Source organism: Lycium barbarum, chromosome 2, assembly GCF_019175385.1.
Source record: "Lycium barbarum isolate Lr01 chromosome 2, ASM1917538v2, whole genome shotgun sequence".
Taxonomy (NCBI): Eukaryota; Viridiplantae; Streptophyta; class Magnoliopsida; order Solanales; family Solanaceae; genus Lycium; species Lycium barbarum.
Window position 1 is genome coordinate 115,767,130 of NC_083338.1, and position 11,987 is coordinate 115,779,116.

Consider the following 11,987-nt stretch of genomic DNA (forward strand, 5'->3'; position numbering starts at 1 on the left):
TGTAAGAATTGAATAGAATTAATCGGATAGTGCAATCTTAAGAATTAATCGGAGAGTGAAACCTTAATTGCTTAGTGTTGGGTATGAACGGTGGTCTGGAGTATTCTGTGGAGTGAAAAGGACAATTTTCATGACCTCCAATATCGCTGAGTCAATGAATTTGACAAACAAATTTGTCAGAGAGCTTCCAGTAAGACGCTTGCTGGAGTTTTTGACAAAGTTGATGACATAATGGAGCTACGAAAATAGAAACGTGCAACGAAGTCCACATAGCTTGGCAAAATGTACAACAAGGTGTTGAAGAAAAATATGATTGCATCACAGAACATGACGGTAAAAAACTTGAGTATAATATTTCATGGTATTACTGAATTGCAGAGAATGTTGGTGTGTTGAATTTAGATGCATTTGCAGTTTGTATTAGCTTTTTTAATTGTGTATAATAACGTATATCTCATAATAATCGGCTTCTACTTTTTTGAAAATACTGTAGACGATACATTCTAAGGACTAGTTGTATACAATAGTTGAAGAGAAAAGGATAAACATAGTGGACCTTGGAAAGGGAACATGCAGTTGTAAGAGATTTCAAATGAATGAATTGTCATGCTCGCACGCTTAGGCAGTTGTAAAGCACAATGGAATGGACCAAATCCAATTCTGCTCTTTCTACTAAAAGAACGATTATCTCATGAAAACATGAGAAATTCCTGTGAATCCTATTCCAGATAAGACTACACGGGTTGTCCTTAGAGAGGTCATGGAGAATGTAGTCTTACCACCAAAAGGGAAGAGAAGTGCTGGAAGACCAAAAATGAAGAGATACAAACCGGCTTCGGAGATGGATAATAATAAAAATTAGAAGAAGAGGGTTAAACTTTCATGCGGCCGGTGTGGACAAGCTGGTCACAATAAGAAAACATGCAAAAATATACCAAAGAACTTAGTTTGAAACACTAGGCTTTATGTTATGTTTCTTGTCGTTGGAACCATGTTGAGTACTTGGATTTCATAGCAACAGTTGAGTTGTGCTTTTGAAGCCTGAATAAGCATTTCACCTTAGACTATGCCTCAATGTTGGAAATATATTTCACTTTAGCTGCTTATTTTCTTGTTAATTCCTTGAATCTTGTTGGTTGCATGCGTTTACTCTAAAGATTGGGATTTGATTTTTAATGATCACAAATATGTTAATATCAACATTTATGCAACATTGATAAACAAAATCAGTTTTAACTGCCCATGTACAGTATTTGTTGGGATAGAGTGTCAGGCCAAAATAAAGCTTCATTTTTGCTTCTGTCCAATTACATTGGGGATAACATATATCATGAACATATATTACAGAATTGTTGGAGAAGAACTTGGGTGTATAATCACCAATATCCAGCCTCAAGACTATATAATCTATGTATAACTTGGTTTGAAGTTTGTACATATGTGATATAATAATGTATAAACCATGTATATGTGATGTATAATAATGTATAAACATGTATACGAAATTCATGAAAAATTCCTTTCTAGATGTGATGTATAATAATGTATAGACTTATATATCAAATCCATGACAAATTCCATTGTACATATGTGATGTATAATAATGTATAGACTTATATATCAAATCCATGACAAATTCCATTGTACATATGTGATGTATAATAATGTATAGACTTGTATATCAAATCTGTGACAAATTCCTTAAAGTACTATCAGTGATAAAATCATACCAACGACAGGTCAAAGAGCCTATGGCTAACAATCATTTAGTACTGAGAAAACATATACAAAACTATTGTTGTTATTCCATAATTCGTCCATAACCTTAAGAATTTCACAAGAGTCAATTACACAGATATCCATAACCAACTAACTAGTCACAGTAGTTTTTGCTTTCGCGAATAGCAAAAATGTATTGTGGTTCATCAAAAGTGGTTCTTTACCAAAATAGAACGCCAATTACTCCTACTTAGTGAAACTACAATGAACTACTTTTTTGGCTTTCTTGCCCTTCTTGCCCGCCCCCTCTTTTGATCCTACCCTTGACCTCATCATCGCTCACGACACCAAGTTGTTGTTTCTTCAATCCATATTGTCACAACTAGGATCCATTCTTGTGCGATATGTGTCGATGTCGAAATTCTTCCTGTCTATTTTCCCCATGATGAAATACTCAGCAAAGGCAGTAATAAAAACATTGTAATTCGTGTAAGCACCAAATTTCCCATAAATTACCGTAGGTACACAAATTAAAATATTGTGATTAAAACTGAATAAAAATAAAAAAAAGAACTCACGCATAGAACTGAGGTGGAAGATCAGGGACCAAATAGACCAACAACGATTCAGATAGTGCTCTATCGGCATATGCATCATTTTTCAAATCAATGTCGCTCATCTTGCCATAAAATCCGGTACTTGTCAAGAATTGAGGTATCATGTATGCAAAAGAAAATAGTTCTTTTGTAACCATAGAATCATTCAGAGCACCACAGTTAGAGTCGTATATGTAGATAAACCAATCACTGAATGTAAGCACACCCAAGAACAATTGACCTGTATCTTTTCTTACATGCTTAACATGAATTGGAATTAACACGTGGTCAACTGTGTCCCATGGCACATTTGCGTCACAATAAAAGACTTGAATATAATGAGATCTTGCATTAACTCCACGAATAACAACAGTGTCATAGTTATTCTTTACATAATTTTCATAGAATTCAGTAATCTTGCCAACAAAACATGAGTCAGTTGTTGTGAACCGTACAACAACATTAGGATCATATTTAGCCTTTTTCCTCAAATAGTAAAATATGAAATCAATGTGCTGAGACCGGAAAATGGAAGTAAAGTAGCAATCATTAGTGAATCAATACAATAGAAGTAACTATACATTGGTTATACTTGTTTAGAAAAAACAGTCAACCAACAATTAAAGCAACTACAAAGAAAGTTCGTAAACTGGCAACTATCAAAAATAGCCATAAATTTAGTGAATCCTCAAGTAGTCCATTATCCTAATCCTAAGTTCTAGACTCACATACCCTCTCAAAGAAAAACATTTAAGTACCATTAATTACATAATCCTAACTATCTTGATGATTATAATTAGATAATTATGAATTTTGTTTATAAATTCAATATCTTAAGCCCTCTTAAAGTCGCACTCAATATATTCGTCATTACTCCGGGAAACAAATAGAAGCATTGAAAATTGTAAGAAAATCACATATCTCGTCAGACAAAAGTTGACCACTGTATGAATTCGTGTAGAACCAATCCCTCTTCGTCACATAAATTGATCTAAAAATAAAAGGCACGGGCAGATTATTTTTTCCGTCGGGATAAAGTTCTTTGGCGCTTTAGAATCATGTAAATGAAAAATAATCAACACATATAGATCTTTGTAAGAGAATACATAAATCCTAAAACAATGAAGCTACCTTTGTGATGACTCAATCTCATCAACAACAAACTCAGAAAATGCTCTTCCCCCAAATCAATCTCATCAACAACAAACTCAGAAAATGCTCTTCCTCCCAAGTGAATAGGGATCAAACTCATCAATGTTGTTCATAAAAGAATACTTCTCCTCAAAAATGCACTTGGGCTCTGACTTAGATGTGCTAGGTATATTAGAGACAAAATTTACAATAAATATAGATGAAACACATCTTGCTGGAAATTTTTTCCAAGTCAATTCTTCGGGTGTCATGTCTTCTTCTTTTTTGGCATGTTGCCTATGAAGAACAATTTAGGACATGTTTGACTTGGCCAAAACTTCATCAGTGAGTTCATTGTCATACCAAATGTTTGAATCATTTACAACATGTGTTTTCGCTACCTCTAAGACAGAGAAAATATATATTACAGGTTATATAAACAAAATATAATTATGTAGTCTAGAAGGTGAGGGAATACTGTACCAGAAACACCATTAGTAACTCCCTCATTTGCCTTGACACTTGACTTAGTTTGCTCAGCAAGCATATTTCCATCAGGAATATCCATGGTAAAGTCATTTTCATTGAAATACTAATACCCATCGTGATCATATGTATCATCATCATCAACACTTTGATAATTATAATAAAACAACACAGAATAAAGATTACATATTATTTTTTAAAATATAAAAGGAAATAAAATCTGTAAAAAGCGTACCTCAGAAACAGGAACACCATCCCCCTTTTCCTTTGTTGCCTTGGAATCAAACAAGTTGAAGAGTTTTTCCAAGGAAGAAACCACGTAATTGTTAAGTACCATAACATATTCAGTAAGCTAGAGAAAACAAAAAAGACAAAAGTTAAACCAACAAAGCATATATATATACAACAATCTGAAAAAGGGACCGGTTAATACAATACCTTTCCTAGGTCAAACCTTAACTCATTAATTTCAACCTTTAAACCATCAGGGCTCGCAGAAGTATTGCATCACAGACGAGGTTATTGCTCCATATTTTGTGGATGAACTGGGGGTGCAACGTTGTATGATCATTGTTAAAGGTAGGAACCTCTTCCAATGGAACATCAAAATTGACATCTTTAGAAATGCCCCGATGTTCAGCCTTAATTTTCTTCACAGGTACGGGTAATGTTCTAGTACTTCAACTACAACAATTGAAAAAGAATTGCTATAATACACAAATTAAACTAACAAAATGTAACATATACATGATTATACATGACTTATACAAAGAAAATGAGACATGAGTTTGATGTATACATGATTACATATGACTTATACAGATTATACAGGTCACTTAAATAACAACAAGCTAGCACATTCAGAAATATTTTTCTCAAACCACAATTATAAACATATATCAATAGAAACACAAAAACTTTACCTGGTAAAGACTAGTCATGAGTTTCCCACTAGTCAGGTCCACAAACGTCGAACCTTCTTTGTCTTTCCAGTTAAAGATGCGTTGCACACAATTTTCAACACGAGAAGTAAATTTTTTGTCAACTGTGGAGCAGCACTCATAAAACCATACTTGGAATGCAAGTGGCAAACCTCCGAGCATGTACATTGTCAACTTGACACGCAATTTATCCCTCATTGTTCTGAACATTTCTTCAAATACTTTGGTGCCCCATGCATACCTCTGATACTGACCACTCTCAACTATATCAAAATCCTTTTTAATATGCTATGCCTAGTGATGTGCCGCGGATTTGTGGCACATTCGACGTCTTTTTACTATGAATTTTGGCTGTTTTCAAGTAAGTCTGGTTCTCTTTAATATGTTTTTGTTGTGTTTTAGGAAAACAGAAGTCTGGTTCTCTTTAAAATGTTTTTGTTGTGTTTTAGGAAAACAGTGGCCCAAAAGCAAAAAGCAAAGAGCAACAGAAGAATGGGCCAGAAATGAGAATCGACAGTCCGTCGATCAATCGACGAACCGTCCTTTGAATCGTCAAAAAGCATAAATTTCCAGAGAGGAAAAAGTTGAAGACGACAAAGGACGTAGGCATCGACGAAGCGTCGAACAGATCGACGGTTCGTCGTTTGTGTCGTCAAGCAGGACCTCTCAACAGAGGAGAAAAAGACGGATTACTCGACGAAGCGTCGAACTGGTCGACGGCACCGTCGAACGGCACACAGGGCTGAAGTTACAAAAGACGAAGAAATCGACGGATCGTCGAACGATTGACGGTCCGTCGATCTTGCTATCGGGGGAAATTTTGTCAGCTTTTGCTGTGCGTTTTTGGAGCCTATTTAAAGAACATTTTAGGTCATTTATTGTATTCAGTTTTTATGATACTCAACTAAAAAGTCCCATTGGTTGGTGAGCATTGAATACTCTCCCCTTGGAGTTTAGTGAAGACACAAGATTCTATATTCCACCATCTTTATTACATTTGTAAGTTTTATGTCTCATTTATTGCTTACCACTTTTGAGACCAAAATGTGTGAGTAGTCTCTTTAATCAGAGTTGTGGAGCCAAAATGATGGGTGCTATGTAATGGGTATCTAACATTGTATATATATATATATATATAATGGGATGTGATGTATTTTATTATTTCTCTTATTCATTGTTCTACAAATGGTTGCAAACATTTGTTCATGCACCAACCCTAGTTTATTTGGAAAGATAAACTAGGGTGTGATTTGAAATAATATAACAAGGACTCGGGGCGCTAACCCTCGTTTAATGAACTCGCTTAGGAATAAGATGAGTTCTACTTGGCATATTTAATCAACCTTATTTATAACTTTTCTGCATTTGGGAAAATCATGAAAAGAAATACTTTCTAACTATTGAGAAATATTAGAGAGTGTGTTAGAGATTAAGTGCATGCATAATCGCGACCCATTAGAAATATATCATATTGACACTCATAGCATAACATCTAATCATTGCGGTGACGCAACTTTGGTTCTTCCAATCTAAACAAATTTCAATTACTTCAAAGTAGCGAATACAAACCAAATCTCCTTTGTAAGATGTTAGGGATAGGATTAAAGCCTTTAAAGACGAGTATCGCATATAATTAGTAGTTTTTTCTCTCCATATTCCCTGTGGGATTCGACCCCAACCTTGTTTGGGTTACTATATTTGACAACGTCCGTTTTACGCCATTAACAGGTGAAATTTGAGCGTATCACCTAGTAGCATCAGAGAAGAGGAAATGGTGGACGAATACTAGTATGACTATTTTGAGCGCATCCTCATCTGACTTCAGCCTTTTTGTTTGAAACGATCAAGCAAACTCTCCCTCGTTACTGATTTTTCTCTATCTCCGAAAATATATTCTTTCAGTAACCTATTGACTTCTGGCTCATCATACATAGTGTTATCATCTTTATAACACTTCAACCCAGTAACCAAAGCAAATTCTCTGATGCCGAACCGCAAGGTATTACCATTGAGTTTAATCCATATCTCTTTGTAGGCAATTTCCTGCAGTAACAAAGATTGTTGAATGGAGGCAAGTCGAGGAAGTAGCCAAAAAAACTATCCCGAAACATTTGTTGCTGCGTTTCAGTCAAGTATTGCTTCAGAATGCTGACAATTTTTGTGTTTGTATGGTAACTAATCTTGGTTTGGAAATGTTCATCTACTTCTAGATATTACTTACCAACCTCAACATGAAAAAATATAGTGAAAGATAAACGGAAGAAAGAATGATATACCAAATAGACCTGTTAAACACTAGAAAATTTCAGTTTAGATATACATATTTATACCAGTTTATACAAGTATAAAGTCCCCACTAGAAAAGAAGAAACTCATTCAAATAGCACCAAGTTCAGATATACATATTTATATTAGTTTATACAAGTATAAGTTCCCACTAGAATAGAGGAAACTCAATCAAATAGCATCAAGTTCAGATATACATAGTTATATCAGTTTATACGAGTATAAGCCCTACTAGAACAGAGGAAACTCATTCAAAATAGCACCAAGTTCAGATACACATTTATATTAGTTTATACAAATATAAACCCCCACTAGAACAGAGGAAGCACATCCAAATAGCACAAAGTTTAGATATACATAGTCGTACTAGTTATAGAAAGCTAAATATGTGAACAAAAATAACGCTAAAATAAAATCTGTGAATCGAAAACTCATCACACAACAATAGGAATACCTTCTTTTCGGCTAGAGAGGGAACTTTCTTCTTTTTCTTTTTACTTTTTTGATTGTCGTTCTTGGCCTTTCTCTTGCCAGCCTTAACAGGTTTAACAATTTGCTTCGCCTGCGAGCGAGTCCTTCCAATGCTTTCCTGTTTAGGAGGAGCAACAGGAGTCTCAAAATCATGTCGTCCTCATTCATATTACCATGACGATTAGTTGAACACATTTTCGCGCTCACCTACTGAAAGACAAATTAAACAAAGGGAAAGGGTTAATAATAGAGAAAGAAGATAAGCAACTTTGAGAACTTGTACCAAATTTCTCAAACATCAGGTATGATACACACTAACACCAGGAAACATATTTTAGTACAGATAAAAAATAAGACGAGGATCATAAAGAAAGATGCACAAAAATCTAACTGGAACAATCTGAAATAGACTAATTAATTCGCAAACAACTAGAGTAATCCCACAAAGACGCCATTACCATCTGAGATCAACACAAAAAAACAACTAACACAGTGCATGCAAGTATAGTATTCTCCTATCAGCTTAGAAAATCAAAACCAACATACCTTAAATAACATCAAAATTAAACCCTAAACTAAACTAAAAACACTTTAAAAGCAAAATTTAGATGTCTTAACTCAAAATCGAACAAAATCGCTACTGTGAAGACCCTAATAACAGGGAAGATGAAGCTTATTCAATTCTCAAAAACAAAAATAAATATGCTACTATGAAGACGGTGATAAAAGGGAACAAGAAACTCTTCAAATGGAAAATGATGCACGAAACTAGAGCAGTAATGTCGGAGAAAATTGAGAAGAAGAAAGAAAACTTACTTGAAAGGAGAGAAATTGAGAAATGGCGTGAAGGAAGCCGTTAAAAGAAAAATAAGCTAAAAGTTTCAAAGGATACAAATATGGGTCATTTCGGGTAAGGCTAAAAATATGGGTCATTTCGGGTTAATATTTGGCCCAAAGAGTCAAAGAATGTTATTTTTAATTTTTGTCTTTTTAAATCAAGTGATCCCCAAATAACTAATAAGAAGGTAATGCGTCTTTTTTTGGTTTTAATAAGCGAAAAAAGCATAAGTTATTCAGCCAGAGAAGAGTTCTTTTAATGAAAAACAAACTAAAGGGGGTTATAAATGTTAGATGTGCAATGTCCACTCTAAATCAAACAAAAGATATTACGCGAAGTTCATAAGAATGCAAACATATGAAGGTATAGATCATCTCAAAGTTTCAAGACATGGGCATGATTATAAAATATAGCCATTTGTTTTAGTATAATACCTTAGTTCTTGCTGTTAAAAATTTTATAGATAAATATGACGATTTAAGTAGTTTAATTCAAAGCTCTAAATTATCAGACAAAGCTCATGAAATAATAAACTTTATGTATTTACCTCTAATTTATATATTATAGTAATAAATTAACATGATTTGATGCATTTACTTGTTCGAATAATTTGTTTTGTGGTTCCAGATATTGAATTAGATAGACAAAAGGGGTTACTTAAATGCTAAACACTCTCCACCTCCAACCCGAAGATTGTGAGTTCGAGTCAGTAAGGAACAAAAAGGGAACCTGGGCAAAAAAATTTGACTTAGATAGCAACCGGTATTATCCAATAAGACTTCAGTTACTATTTTAGAGAAGCCTATCCAGTCCCCAGGGGCAGTGCTTACTTGGGTGTTATGTTTAACAATTGAAAGGTGTTGATATACTACGTGTACATGTATTAAAGCAATACACTTGGAACATTACATTACATGCTATGCATGCACCAACTACTTCCACCGCTTTCTTTCTACAATAGGATAAAATATCACTCCTTTTTTCCGTCACTATTCATAGACTATAAAGACATCCTCAATCACTGTTGGTATGAAACCTTAGTAAAGTCTAAAATTCTTGTTATATATAGCTGGGTCATTCCATCCATTATATTGTTTTGGCAATTGTTTTCATTTTCAGAAAGTAAGAAGAATTGTGGAAGTAATTAAGATGTATGCACCAGCACCACCAAATGTTCCGAGCATGGCTGGATCTGAGTGGACTCACACAGCTCATCGACCTTATCATAGTAACGTTGGTTTTGGTTTTTTTGGTCGATACTTTTCTAACTTGTGCATTGCCCTCTCTTCTTGGTTAGTATTGCTATCAACTTCTTGTTATTATTATTATTATTGTAGTGAGAAATTAAGATCTCTTAGGTACAATTTGAATTGGAAAAATGACTTTTTTAAATTTCTTATTTGATTTTTTCAAATTCTATATCTTTAAAAATAAAGATCTCTAGAAAAAAGGATTATAAAACTAAAAAAAAAGGGTTTGTAAAGGGCCAAATAATCATTTCTCCCATATTGTATTCCCTCCTTCTCAATTTATGTGGCACACTTTTCTTTTTAGTTTGTTAAAAAAGATTATCACCTCTCTGTGGTTAGAAACAATTTAACTTTATGAAATAGATTTACAGCTACATAAATATCTAAGGTTCAATTTGAATCACAAATTTCAAAATCTTCATTTATCTCTTAAACTCAATTACCTAGTCAATGGTTCCACATAAATTTATTGGGACTGAGGGAGTAACACAGGTTCTATCATTTAATTTTTTATTTTTTTATTTTTTTGAGAATTTCAGGATAGATAATTTGTCACGGTAGAAAAAGATAAATAAATAAACGACAATAAGGAACCATGAACTCTCTTTTGTTACTCCCTCTGTCCCATCAATTTATATTATACTGTTTGGATCTTGAGAGTCCAACTTCTTATTTTGATCGTGAATTTAGACATACAATCTTTAGTTTTTTTTAAAAAAAATTTACATATTTAGAAATTATATGAATGAAAAGTACTATCAGTCACAATTAACAATTTAAAATATCTAAAGGACATAGAAATAAATCATGGTCTAGATTTTTGTTTAATCCTTGAAAACCGAACTGTATCAAATAATTTGGCACGGGAGTAATAACTTTTAACCTCCACACGCCTGTCCATGAGTATAGTAATCTAAGTGATGCGAAGGTAGGAACTTCCGATCTCACTTTTGAACTTGTTAACTTTTTTATGCTATTTCAAAATATAGGGGTTTTTTTTAAATTCAATTATGCTACTTAATTGTAATGGGTGTTTCATTATCTATTAAAATCATTTTTCTAGGTGATAGCCTAGATTAAGTTCCTTGGTTGTATTTGGTGTTTGATTATCAATGAAATTAATACTTATTTCTCTAACCCCCTCCCTCTCCTTGTCTAATTTTAAAATTAGGGATGTCACTGATACCATGCGTCTATTATTGATCATATATTTAGATGTATTATTCAATGATCAATTATTCAGACAATTATAATTAACCAAAAGGACCCTTGAAGCATTTAATTTATGATTCATAAGATAAATAGTTTGATGATGTTGGTATCATATGGAACATACTACATTATACATGTTTTATCGTCTCACAAGACACAAATTTCAACTAATACTAACTTTTTCTGTTTTTATTTTTATTTTTTATTGTGGCAGCTTCTACTTCCTATGCTGCTGTTGGGCCCTAGAAGATTGTATTGGCAGACCACGTTGGGAAATAGGCCATAGTGACCCTCGTCCAGGCCCAATTTCAGGCCCATTTGGACCCAATCCACCAGATATTCCGGTTACACTTCCTGGCCCACCAGGTCAGCCCGCGCGAGCTGAGGCTCTAATTGGGTGATCTACGACAACAATATACCTAATATATTTCCACCAGGTGGGTCTGGGAGGATAGAGTATACGCAGGTTGAAATTCAACCTTTTATCGCCTAGCTGTTTACTCTAAGATGGACCAAAGTCAGATACTTGTAATAAGCGTTCAGCTATTTCGATAATGCAAGAAAAAAAAGGGACATGTGAATGATAATATGTAATATTATAGCATATGCTGAATAGTTGTATGTACTATAATGTGGTTCTATGTTTGTTGGATAATCTTACATTCTTACTTCGTACAAATTTCAATTCTTAACTAGCAGAAAATCGTATGTGTTGATTGAAACATGTTTTAAGAGTATTTGTCGAATGTATTGGCTGTAACAAAGAGATATAAGAGTACTAGTTAAGTAAATTATTGTTCTTGATTAAGGGAAACACTTTTTGTGGTAATATATAGGTAAGTTCATTAAGAATCATCATTGGGTGAAATATTTTAGGGCATATCGAGCATGGAAATTTCAAAGAACATATATTAATTCTTGGTTAAAATGTACTATTCATTGGTTGGTGTTAGCATCTATTTTGGTTTGATATATATATATATATATATATATATATATATGTTAACAACTGCAGTGCGACTTAATTTAATTATGTACGAGATAAATCTTAACAGCT

General features: G+C 33.7%; 1 protein-coding gene and 1 long non-coding RNA gene across 5 annotated transcripts; one reads left to right on the forward strand and one right to left on the reverse strand.

Annotated features, from left to right (window-relative positions):
* Positions 1–1,795: 1,795 nt before the first annotated feature.
* Positions 1,796–8,612, reverse strand: LOC132626853 (uncharacterized). 4 transcript variants are annotated; one of them, XR_009577683.1, is made up of 7 exons: positions 8,447–8,612; positions 7,614–7,840; positions 6,622–6,916; positions 4,856–5,167; positions 4,371–4,616; positions 3,447–4,284; positions 1,796–2,398 (listed from the first exon to the last, which is right to left on the reverse strand). It is a non-coding gene; the product is annotated as an uncharacterized LOC132626853 (long non-coding RNA). The 4 variants fall into 4 exon arrangements; XR_009577682.1 differs by having other exon boundaries at positions 1,796–3,849; positions 3,930–4,284; positions 8,447–8,609; XR_009577681.1 differs by having other exon boundaries at positions 1,796–4,078; positions 4,168–4,284; positions 8,447–8,595.
* An 824-nt stretch (positions 8,613–9,436) lies between these two features.
* Positions 9,437–11,585, forward strand: LOC132626852 (uncharacterized). The gene is made up of 2 exons (XM_060341866.1): positions 9,437–9,760; positions 11,145–11,585. Exons 1-2 carry the CDS (start codon positions 9,618–9,620, stop codon positions 11,329–11,331), a joined length of 330 nt encoding a protein of 109 aa, XP_060197849.1. The 5' UTR covers positions 9,437–9,617; the 3' UTR covers positions 11,332–11,585.
* Positions 11,586–11,987: the final 402 nt, after the last annotated feature.

Excerpts from the sequence above, each read along its gene's own strand:
- LOC132626852 (XM_060341866.1), top strand. The coding sequence starts at position 9,618 with ATGTATGCACCAGCACCACCAAATGTTCCGAGCATGGCTGGATCTGAG. Across the intron at positions 9,761-11,144 it reads TGCATTGCCCTCTCTTCTTG|CTTCTACTTCCTATGCTGCT; the intron begins GTTAGTATTGCT and ends TTATTGTGGCAG.